The sequence below is a fragment of the Rhamphochromis longiceps genome, linkage group LG2, assembly GCF_057381845.1.
Source record: "Rhamphochromis longiceps isolate RC_006_pf linkage group LG2, R_longiceps_female_GT1.1, whole genome shotgun sequence".
NCBI classification, from domain to species: Eukaryota; Metazoa; Chordata; class Actinopteri; order Cichliformes; family Cichlidae; genus Rhamphochromis; species Rhamphochromis longiceps.
The window spans coordinates 33,408,444-33,430,559 of record NC_140558.1 but is presented as its reverse complement, the minus strand read 5'-3'; the positions used below and the strand labels follow the sequence as shown (position 1 = coordinate 33,430,559).

At 39.4% G+C, this 22,116-nt stretch overlaps 3 protein-coding genes across 7 annotated transcripts; 2 read left to right on the top strand and 1 right to left on the bottom strand.

Moving 5' to 3' along the window:
- Window positions 1-1,186: 1,186 nt before the first annotated feature.
- LOC146677607 (uncharacterized) lies at window positions 1,187-10,867 on the bottom strand. Of its 4 annotated transcripts, none has more exons than XM_085424244.1 (11): window positions 9,624-10,867; window positions 5,938-5,995; window positions 5,285-5,299; window positions 5,060-5,190; window positions 4,828-4,963; window positions 3,925-4,209; window positions 3,415-3,753; window positions 3,129-3,313; window positions 2,283-2,384; window positions 2,081-2,179; window positions 1,187-1,995 (listed from the first exon to the last, which is right to left on the bottom strand). In XM_085424244.1, the coding sequence occupies exons 2-11, from the start codon at window positions 5,987-5,989 to the stop codon at window positions 1,774-1,776; spliced, it is 1,566 nt and encodes a 521-aa protein (XP_085280370.1). In that variant the 5' UTR covers window positions 5,990-5,995; window positions 9,624-10,867; the 3' UTR covers window positions 1,187-1,773. The 4 variants fall into 4 exon arrangements, with proteins under 4 accessions (XP_085280370.1, XP_085280369.1, XP_085280367.1 ...); XM_085424243.1 differs by lacking the exon at window positions 9,624-10,867 and adding an exon at window positions 6,337-6,677; XM_085424241.1 differs by lacking the exon at window positions 9,624-10,867 and having other exon boundaries at window positions 5,938-6,677.
- On the top strand, window positions 7,851-15,018 carry LOC146677606 (uncharacterized). Of its 2 annotated transcripts, none has more exons than XM_085424245.1 (10): window positions 7,851-7,906; window positions 8,044-8,179; window positions 10,892-11,040; window positions 11,173-11,305; window positions 11,419-11,688; window positions 11,771-12,055; window positions 12,156-12,304; window positions 12,388-12,498; window positions 12,705-12,749; window positions 12,905-15,018. In XM_085424245.1, the coding sequence occupies exons 2-10, from the start codon at window positions 8,140-8,142 to the stop codon at window positions 13,082-13,084; spliced, it is 1,362 nt and encodes a 453-aa protein (XP_085280371.1). In that variant the 5' UTR covers window positions 7,851-7,906; window positions 8,044-8,139; the 3' UTR covers window positions 13,085-15,018. The 2 variants fall into 2 exon arrangements, with proteins under 2 accessions (XP_085280371.1, XP_085280374.1); XM_085424248.1 differs by having other exon boundaries at window positions 7,860-7,906; window positions 8,137-8,179.
- Window positions 15,019-17,908: 2,890 nt separating this feature from the next.
- Window positions 17,909-21,752, top strand: LOC146677605 (uncharacterized). Its single transcript, XM_085424249.1, has 7 exons — window positions 17,909-18,190; window positions 18,417-18,692; window positions 19,409-19,696; window positions 19,766-19,932; window positions 20,018-20,110; window positions 20,192-20,236; window positions 20,346-21,752. Exons 1-7 carry the CDS (start codon window positions 18,151-18,153, stop codon window positions 20,508-20,510), a joined length of 1,074 nt encoding a protein of 357 aa, XP_085280375.1. The 5' UTR covers window positions 17,909-18,150; the 3' UTR covers window positions 20,511-21,752.
- The last annotated feature ends 364 nt before the right edge of the window (window positions 21,753-22,116 follow it).

The window sequence follows — 22,116 nt, the reverse complement described above, 5'->3', positions numbered from 1 at the left end:
TAACTGCAGTATTTGGTGAAACATGTCACATAACTATTATAAGTAGAATTACCCCAAAGATTTAATACACTGCATAAATTGTTAAAAATGCAGACGAGCTATTTAGAATAATAATTAAGTATGGACAACATGATGGGTGAGAACTTAAGTTAAGTCTATATTGCTGTACAGTATTGAAAAATGAAATTTATCAAACGTTACCACAACAACTGGTGGGTAGCCCTAGAGACTGTCTTAAACACAGGAGCAGTGCAGATCATATTGGTCCTGAGGGTCCGGAGGTAGGTAACGGCAGGAGATTTCAGGAGCACCATCAGGCAGTACAATATGAGACAGGAAGGATTATGCTCAACTCATGCTAGGGCTGCTCGATTATGGCAAAAATGATAATCACGATTATTTTCACTGAAATTGAGATCTCGATTATTTGACGATATTTATTTAACCCTTTAAGACCTACTATAGAACCAAGTCCGCCAGAGCTTATATTATATTTTTACATGTTGTAGTGCCATTTGTGGGAGCATTTCAAGTTGCTATACAACTATTATAGCCCATATTTTAATAATATGTATGCATTAAGTCCATAGTAACTACATTAATTGCAAAAAGTACAATAAACTACAAAAAAAAATTGAAAATCATTTTTTTTTTGCATATATTTCTACTTGGAGAAATTTAAGAGGCTTATCCTTCAAAACTTTAAATACAAAAAAGTTGCAAAAAATAGTTTACAACAGGAAATTTATTTTGAGTGTCTTCATAGTTTTATTTTGGAGATACATCAATTTTTATATACTGCAGGAAAAACGAAAAAACAATCCTATGATGCAAATTTGCAAAGAAAACAGCATCAAAATAAACTATTTCCAGCAGTGCAATTCGAGTTCTAAGCATCCCAGAAACTATTCAGAAAAGTCAAACATGACCAGTATAGGCTTTTAAGGCCTACAAGTAAAAAAACTACAATTTCCGCGAAAATGACGTCACTTCCGGTTTCGGGCAGGAAATGGCGGACATGTGACAGTTCGCGCTGAGTCTGTTTAACTGTGGGAAGTGTTACGAACAGCTGATCGGATCGGCAAAGCGTGTTTCTGGAATATTATGTTTTTGTTCCTGCAAGCGCTTTTTATGCAGTTTTTGCAAAGCTTTATGTGGAAGGAAACCGTGACCGAGGACAAGCTGATGGCATCAGATGTAAGTACAACTCCTCCGGTTTCATATGCAAAACAAATTATTGCGCTAGCTTACAGGTCCAGGTTCTACAGGGATTTAAAAATAGTTATGCAAAACGGAGCGTGCTGCTCTGACCGGATCTAAAGGGTTAACAATGACTTTAAAAAATAATATAAAATAGTGTGCAACACCACTGAAGTTTTTTTTACCTCTCTTTTCAACCAACGGCAGTCACTCTCCTCTCCAAATAACTTCTGCTTAGCTTTCCGAGCTTCCCTCGGGTCCTCTTAATCAGCGGTCTCCAACCTTTTTTGCGCCAGGGACGGTTTATGCCCGACAATATTTTCACGGACCGGCCTTTAAGGTGTCGCGGATAAATGAGGGAGGGGCCAATAATCGGCTCAGTCATTTTTAATGATCGTTGAAAGCCCAGATCGTAATCGTGATTAAAATTCGATTAATTGAGCAGCCCTAACTCATGCTTCAGAAAAATTACATCACAAAGCAAACTATTAAAACCGTGCATAAGGCACAGGTGAGGTTCTTCTTCTCGGTCAGGAGCTTCACCGTTTGTGTGATTTCTCCATGTTCTCTCTTTTATGAAAAGTTCAGATTCTTTGACGTGTAAATACTGCAGGACTCAGAGGTGTCTGTGTCTAGTGGCAGCGTGGAAAAGAAGTCTTGTGATTTGTTCCCCCTTCCCTTATCTCCATCCTTTTTGATTTGGAACTGAACGCAGTCCTCGGATGAGTGGAGGCAGTCTGAAGCTCCGGGCACAGGGAAGGAAATCCTGTCCTCGTCCTCATTAGATTTAGCCTGCTAGCAAGGGATGAAGACACAAGCTTAAGCAAATATCATAATAATCTGTGGCATCTAAATATTCACAGCTGGAGAGCTGTATTACCTCAACAGTTAAGTTATGACTAGGGGAACTCCCAGCTGTTGCTCTGTGCACATCCTGGTTCTCGGCTCTTGGAGACCCTACCGTTACCGGAGCATAACCCTAGAAATACAAACAACAATAGATATGCACAAAGACACAATTCAATTGAATGATTTTAGCTCCCTTAAAAAAGAAGAAGATTATATTAGTTAATCAGTCTTACAGTGTGAACAGGACTGGCTCTTGGGGTCCATTTTCTTGGTGTTCCAGTCTGCTGAGAGTAGCTGTAGTGACCTGGGGGCTGAGGAGAGGGGGGACTGTAGTGCTGCAAAAGAAAAAACAAAACCCCACAAACATAAATAAACCAATAACGACAAAGACCTAGGAACTCATCCGACTCACAGACCATCACAATTCACCGGTTACTGCTCGTAAAAACAATAAATGTGACCTTTAGTGATCATCGTGGACCGGTGTGTCTGTTAAATGTTTAGCCGTGATATCAGGTTGCTCCTTGCTAGTGATGTGTGTGGCATCATCACGCTGACATCTACGGAGCTTCAGTCAAAATACTTCGGACAGGATATATAAAAATATCTACAAATTATCTGAAATAATTAGAGGGGATAGGTTAATTGGATAATTCAAATTGCCACTAGGTGTGAATGTGCGAGTGAATCTGAGTGTGAATGGTTGTCTGTCCTTGTGTGTTAGCCCTGCGACAGACTGGCGACCTGTCCAGGGTGTACCCCGCCTCTCGCCCTATGACAGCTGGGATAGGCTCCAGCGCCCCCCGCGACCCTGAAAAGGATAAGCGGTAGCGAATGGATGGATGGATGGATATCTGAAATAAAACATACCCACTGAATAAAGAGCTTCTACCATAAGTTTTTTTTCTCCATACTTTTTAAAGATACTTCAGTTCATCAGACTCTCTGGAGCAAAAAAGAAATGTCAAAAAACGTCAACAAGTGGCTTCTGTCGGTGTCAAAGTGCATGCATCTGCAATAAGATTGGCTCGACGGCTTGTAATCATTTATTTAGCTGTGGACTCTCCTGGTTTCCTCACCTGGATGTTGACCCTCGGGGGGTTGGCTGGCAGCGTGCGGTGTGTTCTAAAGCACGTGATGAGTTGGGAGAGGCTACAGTTTGGGTAACGTTTCATGAACAGGATGAAACCAGCCAGGGACACGAACATGCCAGAAGGGACAGTAACGGATTTGAGGAGCGCTCGCCAACTCCCTCCCCTTTTGTCTGAGAAGATGGCAGACACATGGATTTTAGGAGGAGTGGCAACTATGGATCAAACAACTTCTGATTGATACATGCTTCCAAAAACGTGGCACAATACCCACTGATCACGTGCAAGTAGGTGGAGGATACCAGGTTGCCATTCCTGTCTTTAACTTCATACAGCCCATCATGCCTTGAGGTCAGCCTTGCAATGACCACCTCGTAGATGGAGCCGTTCCTACTCAGTGAGATGATACCCCTGTAGTGCAGGTCATGGTCCGTTATCTGCCCCTCACGGATGAGCTGCACAGGGCCACGTGGGGGTTTGGGGTCAAAGGGGCCCAGGGAGGATTCATCAGGAAAATGGCCAGGGGTAAAAATGAGATGGGCATGAGCAAGAGGAAGATATAGAGGCAGGATTATGGACTCTTTGGTAAAGCGTGTGATGTTGAAGGAATGCCCTGCATCCATCCATGTGTAAAATCATGAAAAATGGAGTAGTGGTGAATGTGGAAGTATGAGAGGGCATCAGATAGAAAGGGAAGGATAAAACAAAACCATTAGCACTGTAAAGTCACAAAGTTAAAGGTAGTCAGTCAGCTTCTTAAAACCCACGTTTCTGCTCTGCTCACCACGGACGGTGAGGGTGCTGCGACCCAGCACCTTCCCGTTGTCGTCTCTCATGGTGTAGTTGCCTTGGTCTGCTTGCGTCACTCTCTCCGCCACCCAGACCTTCCCCCCTCTTAGCAGCCGCCCCCGGCCAGCGTTACCGGTTTCGGGGTCTGTCCGGTTCCAAAGCACGACCGGCACAGCCTCAGGCGGAGCGCCCCGGTGAGAGAACTCCAGCAGGGAGCCATTTTCGGGGATGCTGTGCTCAAAGGTCTCCCCATAGTTTCTGCGGTAGGGTTTAATGCATTCTGAAGGAAGACGAAGAACCACGAGGTAAGTGAAAGACAGAAAGAGAACAAGTTTATTTAAGTACAATTTAGAGATGCAAAAGGAAAGTGATATTGCAAAAGACCCACTCCTAACACACATCAGTGTACTGTAAATGATCACAAATCAAAACGAAAAGAAAAGTGATAATATATCTTTCTTTATGATACTTTGATGAGTACATTTTCCTGACATTACTTGTGTAGGGACCATTCGTAGGCTATGCATGCTTACGGCAGTGTTCAGCTGCAGGAGAGGTGGGAAAGATTGGTTCAGGGGGCAGTGGCAGGTAAAGTAATGCCACACCTGCTGTATATTTATACCAATTAACCTCTCCTCTTTTTATGCAGCAGGGGTGTGGCTGGCAAACGTTATATACACACACACAAACACACCTGACACGGAGTCAGAACAGTTGCTACAACTTCTCTGCTTTAAGGCAATGAATAGATTGCCTATGACATCAAAGCATAGGGACACATTAAGTTATTAAATAACTTAATGTTTCAAGCAAAGAGAGGCAGATCATTGAAAAAGCTGGCTCTTTTGCATCATGACACAAAGCAATGAATTTCGCCAAAGAGAGGCAACTGTCATACCCGAAACGATCAGACGGACAGTCTCGTAGGTGAAGCCCATGGACAGCTTGTTGGCATAAACTCCCTGGTCAGCATGACTCACTTCTTTCAGGACTAACGACTTATCTTTGGTCCACTCAAACCGTGGGTCCTTAACCTACAGTTGCATGGCAGATCCATTTTTAGGCAACACAGCAACCAAACACACACACACACACACAAAAACCCCAAGTGTCAACACTCGTCCACTCACAGTGGTTTTCTCCAGCAGGATGCGTTTCGGCCCGTCGGGATACGGTGTAAAAGTCACGATTCGCGACGTTGAGTCCACCGGTAGACGAAACTCCTTCCCGACGCAAACAGTCTGAACTTTTTCTCGGTCACCTGTCGAGGTGCAAATGAAAGTCAGCAACATCATTGGAGACCATGTGCTGCAGAAGAAGGATGCATGAGCGGTAAAATGTGACTTTTGACTCACCTAGTAATTCCCAACCTGCAGGAAAAGTACGAGTAACATAATTAATAATTTTCTTCAGACCTCAGATACGGACTGTAAACTCTCCTACATATGTAAAAGGTTGACCTACTTTTATGTTATTAGGTCATTTAAGGTCATCTATTTTGTAACAGATTTTTAGAGTCTGCTATGTGATTTATCTTTTAAGCTCTTTAATTCAGCATATGTACACGTTTATTAATTGTTACTGTTCACGTACTGACTTTATACTGCATATTTTTCCACTGCATTTTCTCTGGGCACCTCTCACATTTATTATAGTTTTGCATGTTGGAAATTTATATTTGTGAGAATTATATTTCAGAGTTGAAGTGCTAAAAAACAAAAATCTCTGCTCTTCAAATCTGGGCTGGCCATTCTTCTTTGCCTTTGTTTTATTTAATCCAAGACCCTTTAATGAAATGGCTTTCTAGAAACATTCTGCAGATAATGGTGACGTTATCGACAAATGTATTAATTAGTCACTTTTTAAAATAGTAACATTGACTTCACTTTTACTACGAATAACCTAACCGTAATATAAAGCACCAGTAAGTGCATTATTAATAATTATTTAAGCAGAAAGAAACAGAAAAACTACGGGTAGTCTTATTAAAAACTGGTGCCACACTTACCCAGTGCAAAAGGAAGGGTGAAAAGTGCAGTGTAGAGGACGCAGGAGGACATCTTCTCCTGTAAAAGACAGCGGATTGTTTCATCTGTAAACGTAATTGACATTCACACCAACCCTCCTCCGAAAACAAGCGGCCAGACGGGACATGCGATCATTAATCAACAAGCTGCAAAAGGCGGGGAGCTCAGCGACAGCCCAAATGATGTCGATGCGGACTCAGCGCACTGCACACACTCATGTCCCCCCATGACGTCCTGTCCGCTCTTTGAAGTCATGTCCACTCAGGTGTCCAGCATGTTTCCCATCTTCTGAACCATTGTAGCGCTACTACTGGCTGCCGGGTCATCAGTTACCGATCATCAACAAACGATTACTCAGTTTGTGCGTAATGTGAACTCACCTGCAGGATGTGAGGGTAATTTAAAAAAAAAATGTTTTTGTGGATGAGGATAAGAGGATAACGACGACCTCCGCAGAGCGCGCATGCCCACTGCTCCCCCTTCTGTTATGGCGATGGATACGTCGTATTCTCGGCCGCTGATACGCAAAGTGCGTCACATTTTGCAGTTCTTGTAAGGGAACATATTTTCCCTCCCTCTTACTATGCTGCTAGATTTTAGACTTCTGTAGTAACTCGTCAGATTCTGACTGTACGTGCAAATGATGAGATGATCTTAGAAAATATAAGAGATCATAACGCGACATGGAACACCTCTCACTTAAATTTTCCTTCTTGTTAAAAAATTAACAAAAGTTAATTAACAAAATTAACTTGTTAGTTTCTACAGTGAGGGAAAATTACTTGATCTCCAGCTCCCCAGAAATAAAGAGTCTCTAGATTTGATGGTAGTTTCATTTTAATGGGAGAGACAGAATATGGACCAAAAATCCAGGAAAAAACACATTACATAAAAATAATAAATTGATTTCATGTCATTGAGTGAATGTTTTATCCCCAAGAACGACATAAGCAAGTTCTTTGTGGAGAAACCCTTGTTGGCAAGCGCAGCAGATGTTTCTTGTAGTTGGTCACCACGTTTGGACTCATCTCTTTTACTCCTCTTTACAGAAACGCTCTATTGATTTTCTATGGCAGGAATGTCAAACTCTTATTACACCATATTACACATACAGCCTACTTTGATCTTAAATAGGTAGACAACATCCCTCAGATTTCTCAATATAAGAAGTCCAATTGCATTGATACATCTTAGTTTTACTACATGATAAAGACATTTTGTTCTATTTTAATATATAGAAATCAATAGAAATCTATAGAAATCACCCAGCACAACTCTTCTGGCTTAAATGATAAGAAATAAATGTAAAATGACAAAACTGATTTATCTGTGTGCCACATGGGCACACCTGACGTTTGTCTCTCTCCGTTGAAATGAAACAAACATAAAAATTAGAGACTGTTCGTGTCTTTGTAAATGAGCAAACTTGCTGTTTCAGGAGTGTAGGGTGTGTGGTTTATCTTTATTTGGGGAGGTTTACATGAGATAAGTGTCACATGAGATAAGTAAAGTCCTTAACAGTGGACATGCTGACACTTTAAATATGTTTTTAGTATAGGTTATATACATGATTAAAATAAAGCAGGTTTTATGGTGCCGGACCAGTTATTTCCCAGTGTTTTTATGTAACATGTTTAAAAACGTCTTGACTGCGATTCCTTTAGAATTCATTCCTACTGAATTCACTTGAAATGGGACGGCAGCCAACAAAACGGTGCAAAAAGTTGTATTTTTATCCCCTTTAAACTGCTTTTATTTATGATATGGTGGTTTTAAAAGCGATCTTGGAGGCAGAAACAACACAAATGCCTGGTTTGTTATTGAAAAGTATCCTGGGAGATGGGCCCTGTATGCAGTTACAGTGGGAGAGGTGGAGCCTAAGTCACGCCCAGTCCTTCTTTTCTCCACCCAGCAGCTGCAGGACGCACAGAACTCAATCACACAAAAGAAGTACGGTCTCATTATTCTTTTTCTGTTTGTCCACAACTTCTTCTTAGTCAGGCTTTTTAATACTGAACATCACCTGTGTCACTGATTTGCTATTTTCGGGGTTAATTTTTGTGTGTTATCCGAACATTTCATTATAGAAGGGAATGCGGTACGGATTTGGTCTTGGAAGCTGAGGGAAAAAACACTCAGAAAAAAGAGCCTCAAGTCACCTCTCTGCTCTTTTTCTGCAGGACATGTCGCTTGTGTTTTTGATGTTTTCCATTGTCTTCTTCGGTGAGTAGAGCTCATTCCCACATTCTAACATATAAACACCTGAAATCTGAAATACAACGCTCGATGGTTTGGGATTATTTACAACAAACGTTAATTGATTTCCATGCCACACACTCCGTGGATACAGCATGTACAAAGTTATCCAATCTCTCCGTGGAGCCAGGTGTTAAGTGGCACTCTGCCGGAGCGAATTAAAGTGCGTGCATGTTGTAGTAAAAGACGTTTGGTGTTGTGGGGCTGCTGTAGACTAATGCAATTTAAATCAGTAGCAGAACACAGGAAGAACAATACGCATTGTCTCCACACCCATCTGCTATTCCCAGAATTAGTGCTTGGTGCATTTCATTTATCAATAAATTATTTGGGAAACATAAACACCTATCAACGTACATCCACCCATAAATAAAAATAAATAAATAAGCAAGCATATTGGGTTTTTTTTTATTGTTTTTCGAAAGAAAACAAAACAATAATCTGATTAATTTCATTGAAATATAAATATACAGTTACATATTTATGTGTTTTAAACTATTCACGGTATTTATGCATTGTCATTAATGTCTTTAGCCGCAAAGTGAAAGGAAATGTTTACACGACGGAAACCAGAAAATTCAGCACAGCCGAGATTTCTTTCCGTTAGCTGGTTTTACAAAACATATAACCTCAGTCAGAGATAACGGGTAGCACGACGGTGGCAATCAACTTTTTCTTATTCTTTATTTATCTTCTGCTTCCGGTTCTGTGAGCGCTCACACGTAAATATGGGCGTTTTGCAGCGTCACGTGACTCATCGTCCGCATGCGATAATCCCCTAAGAGTGGCGCTTAAGATGGTCATTTATAATATTTAAAGAAAAAACATATCATATCCATTCAAGTTAATCACGTTATCACTGCTGTTTAAGGTAACAGCTGCAGATTAGAGCTCTGAAACTTTAAACTGGATCTATTTAAACGTTAAAGGCCATTGTCCAATATCCGAATAGGCAGCGTTTCTGCCGAATGGCAGTTTGTCAGCAGATCAAAGTGTAATTATTTTATTGGTTGTCTTGATGCATGCTCAATCATCCAGATAAGGACATCCCAAAAAGTTAATCCTGTGTCTAGATGAACAGAGTCAACTTTTTGGTATTTTATTAGTTGAAACGGTGTTCATGGTTTATGTTCAATGTTCATGGAGCTGCAATTCCAGCAGTGCTAAAGAAACTTAGCAACAGATTAAAACCACGTATTCCTATATATAACAATACGTGGTTTTAATCTGTTGCTAAAAATTTTTTTATACTTTTTATATCGAATTGATTAATTATATGTGCACATTCCTGTACACTCTGTGCTTCATTCATTGGTTTTTAATAAGGTTTCGCTTAACAGCTAAAACATGCTGTAAATAAAAGAATCAGTGAACACGTTGCGTTTCTGGAGGATTTAAATTGAAACCTGACCTGCTCCCTAGCGGTTTTTGATACGGGCGAAACGGGCGGCTGCCCAGGGCGGCATCGTGGTGGGGGGCGGCATCACGGGCATCGGCAAAAAATAAAAAATTGCTCGTACTCATGCTGCCCCGACATCAGCCAGCGCATATTGGGAATGGCATAGGCACCGATCGGTTTTCTATCGCCCATTTCCTGGGAGTAAGGGCGCCCTCCGTTTGCGAGGTGCGCCTGCTGTTTACGGCACAGAGAGGAGAGGGCGGGGGATTCTCTGGCTGGCTGAAGCAGCATCTAATAACCAACTCGCAAAATAAAACAAAATAAAAACTAAACAACAAACACGAAAACACCAGACATTATGATACAGACTTATAATTTGCACCGATGTTTTTTCGAAATTCTATACGCGAAAAGTGAGCGCAGGAGCGCCTGCTTGTAGCTGTGCTGAAGTCAAAGTAAACTTTATTGTCATCTCCGCTATATACAGTCCAGTATATAGAGAGACGAGACGACGAGGCTCCAGTTACCGCGGTGCAAGTAAACAAACAGGGAGTGTTCGCCCCGGGCGCCAAACAGGCCAGGACCGCCACCAGCATAAATGACCACAGTGACTCTTACTTTGAGCTTAGCCATCTCAGCATAGCTGGTCAAGCCATAGATCTGGCTTCATTAATACACCTCGCTGTTTGTAATGTATGGGTTTGAGTTAATGGCTCAGTAGTGCTGATATCTAAAAGTGGCCAGTTGCTGTTCTAAGATGGTCAGCCATTGCTGGTTTGAGAATAGCGGCTGATGAAGTGAGTGCATCAGAGGGACCAATCAGGTTGAACCGTTTGGAGACAAAGTTACAGGCAAGGCAGAAATGGTTTAATGGTTTGGAGCTGCTGTGGTGACTGAGCTGAAAAGAGGGTAATTTACTGATGTGAGATGTTGTTCATGTATTTCCTTCATTCAGCTAATAATAACTTGGTTTATTTCTGATGCTTTATGACGAATGTGAGTTAATTCATCAGATTGAGAGTTATACTTTACTCTGCCTCGTGCTTTGGGGATGAGAATGCTTTTTTATGCTGCTGCATTTGTGTAAATTCAGTGAGGTTCCAGAACCTTGTCTTCAAAATTACTTTCAGAGTGTAACAAAATACCGGTATGTGTGTGTGTGTGTGTGTTTGGTATATTAATGGAAACAACTGATATTATGTTGTCAGATGTTTGTGGTTTCAGTTACATTAACACTACCTCCATCTGTCTCTTCTTCTCTTGCATCTTTTTGATTAAAGGTTCATCCTCTGGTATACAAACTGATGAGGTGTGCTATGGCAGGAGGTGGCAGTTTCCATCTAATTATATACCCTCACGTTATACTGGACCAATATACTTTACTGAAACTAATACGGGATCCAAAAAAGTTGTTATAAATAATGGGATGGTGAGCAGCCTCTATGTGACCATTACATTTCGGCAATATGATAAATGTTAGGCCTATGTTTGAAACAATTAAATCAAAGTATATAGAATATGTTATAATCTGAGGAATATATATGTGCTGTCTATCTTTCAGGCAAAAGACACACGCTTTAGAGTCTCTCCTGGCTCAATTTATCTTACAGATGTAGAAAAAAGAGATGAAGGAATTTATTCTGTCTCATCTGGTGGCTACCAGCGACAAGATGTTGTTGAACTGAAAGTCTTGGGTAAGAATTTGAACTGTACTGTATATTTAGATCAAAAATATATAGGTATGTGTTTTAGCTACCTGTTCCTAAGCACAAGTCCCCTCCTTTTTTTTCTTAATCTGCATTTTAAGAATGTGCTAAAAATGTCACAAGGGATTACTACTATACGTGGGAGGACTCTATCCCTAGATGGGCTGAAATCCTGGAGTTTACTCCCCTTCACAGTCCGGACCAGCCAAAGATCCTGTGGAATCGCACAGACTCTCAGATCAGAGAAAGCAGAGCTGAGGTGAAAAACGGTAATTGGCAGCTGTCTTACCTCACTCAGGCAGACAGTGGGTACTACAACTTCATGGATAAGAACCACTCTGTGTTGGCCAAGGTGCTGCTCAAAGTAAAAGGTGATGTGAGAAGCTGCCTGTGAGATTTCTGCATTTTACCAGATTAAATGTTCTAATGAAGTCTGATCTGTGTCACTAACAGAACAAACCAGACACTATGAAACAAGGTGGAATGAGCACATTCTCATTGAATACCCTCGGGGTCCTAAGAAGTGGACCGTGACTTTTACACCTGAGGGCCAAATGGATCCCGAAACACTGATGGATGGCAGTCTGATCATAAAAGATAATCGCTTTTCTGGCAGAATTCATGCAGTGATGGATGGCATAATTATAAATTCTACAGAAATTAGAGACTCTGGCACCTTTGAGTTCAGAGACCCAGATGGCAACCTGATCTTGAGTGCTCGGCTTGAAGTGACCCCTGGTAAGCAACAGAGCATTTCTCCTCATAGAGTAGAAGTTCTAACTAACATCAACCCCCACCCTCTACACCATATTCCCTAACTTTCTCCATACTCTTACAGAAATGTTGCCACAGTTTATATTTATGGCCGTTATTGCCTTGATTGTCGTCGGGATCATCTGCTGTTGCTGTTGTTGTAAAAAGTGCTGTAAAAGGGACAAGTCTGCTCCTCAGACTGCAGCCTCACCTGCACCTGCTGTATATTATCATGTAAGTATTCTTTTAAGTGGAAATTAAGACCAGCTGTGTTAATATTTGATGTTCTTATTTTAAAATTCTTATTCCAATTACAGATTGAGAATCAACCTGCGTGCCCAAGTTACTCACATCCTTCAGCTTTGTCTTATCAGCCTGTGAATTCTCATATTTCTACACAACCTTCAGCTACCTCCTCTGAGCCACTGGTAGGTGTAAAGCTTGATTTATATTCAAGGCAAAGATAAAAGAGAGGTGAAAGGAACTCAGCCACTTTTGTTGTTTTAAAAAGAAATAGTAGTTATTTGTGGATTGGGGCACTAAGTCTTTATCTCGTCTGGGACTGCCTGGCAACTCACATTAGCGCTCATCCTCTTTCCTCTTCTGACTCATGTGCTTTTTCCTAACTTCACAGTTGTACCACAAAGTGAATATCCATGAGAACCCCGCTCAGCCTGAGGTACATACACACAAACAAACATACAAAAATCCCCATGAATGCATAAAACTAAGAACAGAAATTTCCTCATTCAGAGGCATTTTTGGCCTGTCAGTGACTGATTCATTTTAACCACTGTGCTTATGCACCTTTTTTCGTTTTACCGATGTCTCCAGGTTTCAGTACCTGAAAACCAGGCTTCCACTCCAGCTCCCTCAGTCGGTCCAGACTTCCTCTCATCAGACCCGGAGCCGCAATTTGAACTGAAAGGATTAGACATGCCTTTTGCACCATCTCTTACTTCAAACACAACTATCTGTGATGTTTATAACTCAGACAAACTAAACTTTCCGTAAACAGTATGCTGAAAATTCAGGTAGAGTTTATTATTGTTTCCATTTTCATCTTTGCAAAGCCATACACGGACAGGAAAAGGACCATGCAGACAGATGTTAATCGCACTGTGTTGATGCATGATCCGTTTTTTTATCTTTCACACAAAGATGTGCTGTTGTAAAATGTATGGATTCCAAATATATTTTTTCAGTTAACAAGATTGCTTGTAAATTTGTAAGTTCATGTCTTGCAAACAGTTTGGTTCTGGAAAGCTTTGGAATTTTTATTTTTTTTCCTAAATTTTCCTCAGGTATGAGAACATAAATCTCACTCAGTGTTGTCCTCCAAATATTCTGTTACAGCAGCTTAAGTGTGAATTACAGGAATCAGGGTTTTATTAAATTGTGCAATATAAACGCATTTACAATAAATTAGAATTGTTACTTGCATGAAATAGTGTCTGCTTTGCTTCTCTTCACAGGCTATTTATGGATATTTATGGAATGACAGATAATGTAGTCCAGTATCTTGGCAAAGTGTGTAATAGATACGGTGGACCAACGTGCCTATTACATGCTTTGCCGTGATATCAGGCTGGATAATGTTGCTAGCTTTTGCTTCCATGGGTATTTTCTACCTCTGTTATGTGCATCCAGCTCCATACATCACTTGTTTGTAGCTTTTATCATTGTGTTTTGAGGGATGGTGGGCAATTTTTAAATATGCCTTTTTATATTGTCAAATTCTCAAATGCAATACAAGTATAACTGCTTCTGTATATCTTTAAACAGAAGCTTGTATAAAAGTTTTATCGGGCATTGAAAAACATGTATCGTTTATATAATGTATGTAAAATTCTGATAGTTGTTTGCATTGCATGAAGATGTCTGAATATGGAATTAGTGTAATGATTTGAAAAAGACCTTAAAGAGCTTATATGAATTTTTCAACTCTGTCCCTCTGTCTCGCTCCCTCTTTCTGTCTCACTCTCTCTCTAACACACACACACACATGCACACGTGTGGGGACACAGTGGAATAACAACACCACTACTTCTTACATTTTAAAAAATCTAAATGGAAGAGCCCCTTAAAATTTGCATGGAAACTAGAGGGTTAGATTTTCAACATTACAATTAGCGTTACAGTTGTAATAGCTTCTAATGCAACTGTAACTCATTTAATTATAAGAGCATTTGTATGTTGACAGACATTTAAAAAAGCTGGTTTTGGAGAGTTTGCTACTATGCAGCTCTTATAGCAAGTTGATGTGCAGATGTTAATTCCTGCATGGATGTTCCTTTGCCTACATGCATGTAGTTTAAGTAATTGCATGGTGTTATCATATTTCGTAGATAAATATAACTTGGTTTCATCTGCATAGCAATGAAAATGCATGTGTTTTGTAATAACATTGCACGAGGGGAAACGTATAATGTAAAAAGTATTGGTTCTAGGACAGAACTCTGTGGAACTCCATGAAAAATTCTCTAACTTACATTAATAATACCTGTCTACCTGTTCATTCCTGGTCCATTCCTGGTATAAAGCCTGAGAATAATTGCTACGGCATGGGATTAAACTTTTCATCTGATTTTATATATTTATTTATTTATTTATTTATTTATTTATTATGGACCAGTACAGTTCAGTCCAAGTAAAGGAGGCTCAAAATTTGTGGTAAATGTTTGAAGGTAAGCTGCTCCACGTGCCGTGTGACCATGTCTGGGCTGTCTTCTGTTGGAAAACATTAAACCCTGGTATGTGATGATAAATAGAATCTGTTCTCACCTGAGTGAATGTATATGTGTTTACATTTCGGGGAAAGGACCCCAATTCAGGACTCCCCTGGCTCAATTTGTTTTACAAATGTGATAGAATCAGGATCAGGAATTGTTTTTACATCTCATTTGGTGGCAGGCAGCTATTGTTGTGTAACTGAAAATCTTAATGAGAATTAAACTATCCTGCATCAACCAATCTGTTTGATAATAGAATTTTTTAGATAGACTGTTTCTTATAAAGAACCTTTCCACTTGAAGTACTTTTTTCTACTGTTTTTGTACTTAAGTGCTTTCTATGTAGCATTCACACTTATCATATCGGTGAGTAACTTGGGGTTCAGTATCCCAAGAATCCTTTGGCATGCAGATTATAACAGCCAGGGATTGAACCACCAACCTTCTGATTAGTGGATGACCTGCTCTACCTCCAGAGCCCTGTTAGATATGCATTTCTAAATACAAGTTCACCCTGTCTTTTGTTCTTGTTTAAAAAAAAATCCTAAATTGGATTTTTTGTTAATTAGTGTGAATGCTGATAAGTATTGACAGTATTGTTATTCAAATCTTTATTAGTGTGAATGCTGAAAAGCATTTATTTTTGTCAATACGGCTTGTAGTATTTTCTTGGGAAGCATTTGTTTCACAATGACTTTTCTGTTTATTTAAACCTTTAGGACCTACCATAGAACCAAGTCCACTAGAGTTATATTTATATTTTTACATGCTGTAGTGCCATTTTTGGGAGCATTTCAAGTTGCTGTACATCAGTATAGCTGTTATAGCCCAAAATTAGGTAATATGTGTGCATTAAGTCTATAATAACTACATAAATTGCAAAAAAGTACAATACACTACAAAAAATTGAAAATCTTTTTTTTTTTTACATATATTTCTAGTTAGAGAAATTTAAGAAGTTTGTAAATACAAAAAAGTTGCACAAAATAGTTTCTAACAACAGGAAATTTATTTTGAGTGTCTTCACACCAATTTTTTTATATACTGCTGGAAAAATGAAAATAAATATCATAATGCAAATTTGCAAAAATACAGCATGTACATCAAAATAAACTATTTTCAGCAGTGCAATTTGAGTTCTAAGCATCCCAGAAACTATTCAGAAAAGTATGAAGTCAAACATGACTTTTAAAAACACCAGTACAGGCTTATAAGGGCTCCGAAGGAAAAAAAACAACAACAACAAACTCCGACCGGTTTTAAAGGGTTAAAGCAGCAGCAGAGAGGTGTATGTCTGTTTGTGTGTGTGTGTGTGTGTGTGTGTGTGTGTGTGTGTGTGTGTGTGTGGTGCCACTGGATGGTGTCGCTATAGCAACCAGGCTCACACCTGCCTGCTTAATGAGCTCTGTCTGTCACATAACTGACCCCATATATATCTTTGCTATTTAGCGTTAACTCTGTTACAGCCAAAGCTGAATTGGGATATTATGTAAATCTACACATAAAGCTTCCATAAGTCACTCAAAGGGTACATGGATCTTAAGTGTATTAAAAGGAAATTTCACTCAAAACCAAAATGAGTCTTGTAGTGGCAGAAAAGCTTGGAGATTACCAAAGTAATTAGATTCTGTTTCAACTTCATTTTCTTAGAAGTGTTTCAAGATTAATCTAGAAATGTTGACTTAATTCTTAAAATTAAAGATGACAATAAAAGATATCCAAGATGAAAGTCAAGATACTATTTCGACTTTAATCTCAAAATTTCCAATTAATTCTCCAAAATAGTATTTCAATGAGAAATTCAACATACAAATTTGAGAATAAACTTGAAATACTATTTTGAGATTAAATTCAACTTAAATTCAAATTTAGCTTTTTTCTCAAAATAACATTTTAAAATTTGTCTTGAAATTTTGATTTCATTCTAAAAATAATAATAAAATAAATTCCCCTCTCGACTTCCAGGCCATACTTGGCACAGATGTTCCTGTATACTATGCTGGCCACTTGGATATGGCGTCCCATGTATGCCCTGCCTGTCAGCATCTTGCATCCTGCTGTTATGTGCTGGATTAGCTCAGGGGCATCTTTACACAGTCTGCACCTGGGGCCTTGCCTAGTGTGATAGACCCCAGCCTCTATGGATTTTGTGCTCAGAGCTTGTTCCTGTGCTTCCAATATCCTTTGTGCTGACTTTAAGTCCAGCTTTATCCAGCCACTGGTAGGATTTCTGGATGTCAGTCACCTCCTCTATCTGCCGGTGGTACATGCTCTGCAGGGGCCTATCCTCCCATGATGGTTCCTCCTCTTCCTCCTTCCTTGTTTTTACTGTTTAGCTGGCACCTCGGGACTTGCCTGACTCTCTGCATTTGAAGCTTTCCTAGCAGCCTCTCCATGGTTCTCTCTCTCTCTCTCTCTCTCTCTCTCTCTCTCTCTCTCTCTCTCTCTCTCTCTCTCTATCTATGTAATTTGAACAATATTGTCAAATGTCAAACGTAATATTAACCGACTCCGTCCCTTCCTTACTCCCCATGCTGCTGCCATCCTTGTCCTTAGTCTTATTTCATCTTACTGTTCCGTCCTCACACCTTATTACTATGGGGAACAGAGCTTTCAGTCGCTCTGCTTCCCGGCTCTGGAACTCTCTTCCTCCTGCACTAAGAAATATTGACTCCCTTTCTATTTTAAGACACAGCTCAAAACACATCTGTTTAAACTGGCTTATTCGCTTTAATGCTGATTTTATCTGTTGTCAAGCTCTGTTTTGTAATTTTAACTTATTTTATGTATTTTATGACAACTGTTCCTTTTATTAATTTTGTTTTTTGTAAGGTGACCTTGGGTTTTTGAAAGGCGCCCTCAAATAAAATGCATTATTATTATTATTATTATTATTATTATTATTATTATTATTATTATTATTATTATTAAATGTATTAATAACAACAACAACAATTAACCTTTAATAAAAAATATTATTATTGTTCGTGGACCTAACAGCCCCTCGCCAATCTTTTATCGAACTGAGGGGCTGAGGCCGAGTCACACCGAACCCTCTTGTTCGATATTTTAACAATAATTTCCGTAAAACCCTTAAACGCATCACTAGTGCGCTGAAGGAAACGCCCTTTGGGTGGGCTTACAAAATGTTTCTCCGTTTTGCGACTTTAACAGCGTACCGGCGCGTATTAACTTTGTAACCTTCTTCTACTACCCATGTATTTATGTAGGGTAGGTGTAATATGAAGTCTATATACTAAAAGAGGTACAAATGAACCCCAAACGCAGGGTGCTTTGTGCCTAACTGTTTATTCGAGACTCGGAATCTCTGAATCCCTGCACATCATCATGATCTTATTGCTGCTTCTAGTTGCCAGTCTTGGTGTTGGTAAGTAAGGAAGCTCATTTCCACGTTAGTAAAGCAGCTTTAATAATGCTGAAGTCTGGGACTCAGCATCAGTGCTCAGGATCACCCTTTATTATTGTATTTAAGTGCAATTTTCTTAACTCTGATAACACGGTATAATTATGAACATGTCAATGTAAATATGCCAGAATTAGCAAAAGTAATTTGCAATAACAACATACATTAATAATTTTTCTCTCCTCTCCAGGCCTTGAAAATGTTGAAAATTATGAAGTGGAGTATGGAAACAGATTCAGGATGAGGGTGTCAAGAAGGGTTCACTTTATCGAGTTAATCCCCAAGAACAAATCAGAAGGGACGATCTTGTGGGAACGTGACGAAGATCAGCCCAAAGAGGGCAGTAGATGGAAGATGACTGAGACCTTATATACCATCAGTTCTTTAGCCCAAAAAGACAGTGGCCGCTACATATTCAAAGACAACTATGGGGAATTGATGCATGCGAAGATCATTGACGTAAAAGGTGTGGATCTTTTTAGTCCTTGATTTATCTAATGTTTTTTTTCTTTTTCTACAGGTGTGCTAAACTTTTACCACAAGCCTATAGTTAGATTGACCTACAAATCAATGAGAGCGTAACACTACTGTAACAGCACATTTAAAGTCTCTAAAGCCAAACTGCGGTATATAACAAATATGCATTTAGTTAAGTCATATAGCTCTATACTCTGTAAACTGGATTTTATAAAGTCCACCAGAGCAATGCAAATCTAAAGCTCAGTAAAGGACATATGGGTTGGTTCGTTTTAAGCCTTTTTAAAAGGACAGGTTCTGGTTTTATGGAGATTCTCACAGCTCATCTTCAGAAGCATCATACACGACAGTAACTTAATTTTCCTTAAATCGGACACAAAACCCCCCAAAAAACTTACACCACGAACCAAGACAAAGTTGAACACATCATATACTTAAAAACCCCGTCCACTGCAGGGGAAATCACCATGTGCAACTGAGGGGGAAACGTTGATAAAAGTCCTATAGACACCCTACAATGAGTTGAAATATTAACTTGTTATTTATTTCTCCATATGTAATTTTTGTCATTTGTATTGTGTCACTTTGTATGTCCCTCACGATTTCCCGTCATCAACCCCTCCCCTAGAGCTGCCCCTGCTTCCTACAGATTCCTCATGCATTAGTGCATTAACTTAAAAATCACTTTAATATTTTCTTTATCAGAGGTCACAAAGAGCTATACCCTGGAGACTAATCAAGTCCTGAACATCACTTTTGATCTGGAACCGCACTCCTGCAACATTTACTTCTTCCCTGGCGAAAACAGTAAGACTGCGATAGTCCTTAAGGGCAGACTGCAGCATGATTTGAAACAAGTGGATTGCGTGGGGTTTGAGCTTTTAAAGCCATGTGGGATTGTACACGAGGCCATCCAAAAGACATGCAGTGGACGGTTTGAAGTCAGAGATGATAATGATGACAAAGCCTTGGTAGTTTTCCTGGAAATGGAAGGTAAATAAACTAAGATCATTTTCATTATACAGTATAGTTTGCTTTGGGCTGATTAACAGACTTTGTTTCAGAGCCAGTTCAGTCAGGCTTACCTCGGTATTGGTGGTGGTGCGTTGTTCTTCACACTGTGCTGGTGTTGCTGCAAGTACTGCTGTTGTGGTGAGAGATCCTCAGCAAAGGAGAACTCAGAAGCAGCTGCAGAGAATGATAGCGAGCCTGCTGTGTATTACCATGAGGTGAACATGATCTGCTATTTTTTTGCTTTTTGTGTATTTATTTTTTTTAGTTGTGTTTATATTGTCTGTTTAAATCGAACTGCAGTTTGAGCCTGTGGGTCCGGGATCAAACCAGCACTGTGAACTCTCTAATCCACCCAACACTGATGAGGCTCCTGATGCTCCAGTTGACCTGCTGGTTAGTGTATGAACTCAACTCCTGAGCCATTTTTATTCTCCTCTCTTTCCTGCTATTAATGTGTGTTGTTGAACTCTGCAGATACACAGTTCTGCTGCTACGGATTCTCCACCTGCTTATTGTGAGGTGAGACCTAAGTGCATGTTCAATGCAGTTTTGAAACTTCTTTAAACTTAGAAACGAGACTTGGTTTAAAGGCTAAATGTGCAGTGACACGTCTGTCTTTTTCCTCCAGGTTACACCGCCGGCGAAGCAGGAAGAGGCTCCAACCATCACTCCCACCTCCGACCCTGAGCCACGGTTTGAATTGAAGGGGACAATTTTCAATTCTGGTCCGCCACTCAGCTCAGCCTCAACGTACTGTGATGTTTATACCTCAGAAAAATTCAACTTCTTCTAAAAGTCTTGATTTTGAACTGTGTTCTTTAGTACGGTGACGAAGGGATAATTTGACATTTCAGGGAATAGGCTTGCCTGACATCTTTGAGCCAAGAAAAAAAATGTTTTGTAACCACTGGTACATTTACAAATTTATGTTTCTACAGATAGTTTTTTATGGATAAAAAAAACCTTAGAACCAAAAACATTTTGAAGCTTGTGTCTTCACTGCTGCCTGCTGTAGTTCCATATTTATCAAGGAGAAAGAAAATATGTATTTTCGGATTTTCCTCTGTCTTTTTGTTTTTTATGTTGTGATTTTTAAGGGATACGGCACATTAATTAACACTACTGTAAATACATTTTTCTGTTCTCTATAGTTCTGTCAGGAATACGTTATGCATTACAGACCACTGTGAATGTGATATTTTCAGGGAAGATATATGCAGTAGGCACGTTGCAAAAACTGAGGTTTTACAGTTAAATGTGGAATCTGAGTCATATTAACTTAAATAAGGGAACTGTTTTTAGCTCCTGAGAAAGATGCATTCACAGTTTGTATGAAATGTGAGACTGCTAATGAAGACGCTTATTTTAGACTTTTTTGTTATTGTTGCTTGTATGAAGAGTTCATATCTTAGTATTTAATCATATCTTGTACACAAAAAGCAAACTTAGAAATGCAAGGGCCATCAATATGGAAATATTTCTATGCTTTACCAAAGACCTACCCTCCTGACATGTGGTTTATGTTTTGTTTTTATATATTTGATGTATTTGTGTCCATATGTGGGAACTTTTGATCTGTTACATTTAGTTACAAGTGCAATACCCCTTCATCCTGTGAAAGTACTGTCGATTGTGTGTATTGTGTGTATGTTATTTAAGCACTTTCTGAGAAGACTATATGCTGTAAAACCTTTTAAAAAACCCTTATGGACATATCAGCATGTATTTAGACATCTGTTACATTAAAGCTAGCATTATCCTACCTCTACAACTTGTTTGGTATTTGCATTTGTTCCCCTGCACAGTTTACCTTCACTAATACTTAAAGCACCTCCAACAGTGTCACTAGAGAGCCAAAAGCCCATCCAAGCACATAAATTCCTTTCTGCCATAGCAGCTGGTTCACAGAAGACAGGAAGCAGAGCAGGACTCAAACTACAACTGAGGCTTTTCTGTCTTGAGAAGAAAAACAACAGAACCTCAGACCTGTCTGACACGCACAACAAGTAGTCCTGTGTAGAGACATTTAAAAAGGTTTATCAGCTCATGCTTTAAAAACTGGAGTATGTGTTCAAACTAACTTTGTAATAGCAGAAGAAACACACAAAATAAAACTCTAAGCACTAAAACCTCGTGTGACTCATTTAATTTCTTAAAGTTACTTAAAATTAATATGTTTTTGTTTAGCCTTTTCCCACAATAATTGGCAATCTCTGTGTAGGTTATATCAGAGACGTGGGAATCCTATAAAGGCTATAGTATGTATGCTATTGTGTAACAAAAATGTGAAAATATCCACTTCCATTCTTTCACAGCTTGAGTTAGGGTTTGTTTTGCTTTTTAAGTTTTTGGGGAAGTGTAACTAGAAGATTTTCTTTTAAGTAACTAAGAAAAGTTTG

Excerpts from the sequence above, each read along its gene's own strand:
- LOC146677607 (XM_085424241.1), bottom strand. The coding sequence starts at position 6,040 with ATGTCAATTACGTTTACAGATGAAACAATCCGCTGTCTTTTACAGGAG. Across the intron at positions 4,210-4,827 it reads TGTCCGTCTGATCGTTTCGG|AATGCATTAAACCCTACCGC; the intron begins GTATGACAGTTG and ends GTCTTCCTTCAG. Across the intron at positions 1,996-2,080 it reads GTCATAACTTAACTGTTGAG|CAGGCTAAATCTAATGAGGA; the intron begins GTAATACAGCTC and ends ATCCCTTGCTAG.
- LOC146677606 (XM_085424245.1), top strand. The coding sequence starts at position 8,140 with ATGTCGCTTGTGTTTTTGATGTTTTCCATTGTCTTCTTCG. Across the intron at positions 12,056-12,155 it reads TCGGCTTGAAGTGACCCCTG|AAATGTTGCCACAGTTTATA; the intron begins GTAAGCAACAGA and ends ATACTCTTACAG. Across the intron at positions 12,305-12,387 it reads CACCTGCTGTATATTATCAT|ATTGAGAATCAACCTGCGTG; the intron begins GTAAGTATTCTT and ends TTCCAATTACAG.
- LOC146677605 (XM_085424249.1), top strand. The coding sequence starts at position 18,151 with ATGATCTTATTGCTGCTTCTAGTTGCCAGTCTTGGTGTTG. Across the intron at positions 19,933-20,017 it reads CTGCTGTGTATTACCATGAG|TTTGAGCCTGTGGGTCCGGG; the intron begins GTGAACATGATC and ends ATCGAACTGCAG. Across the intron at positions 20,237-20,345 it reads CTCCACCTGCTTATTGTGAG|GTTACACCGCCGGCGAAGCA; the intron begins GTGAGACCTAAG and ends TTTTTCCTCCAG.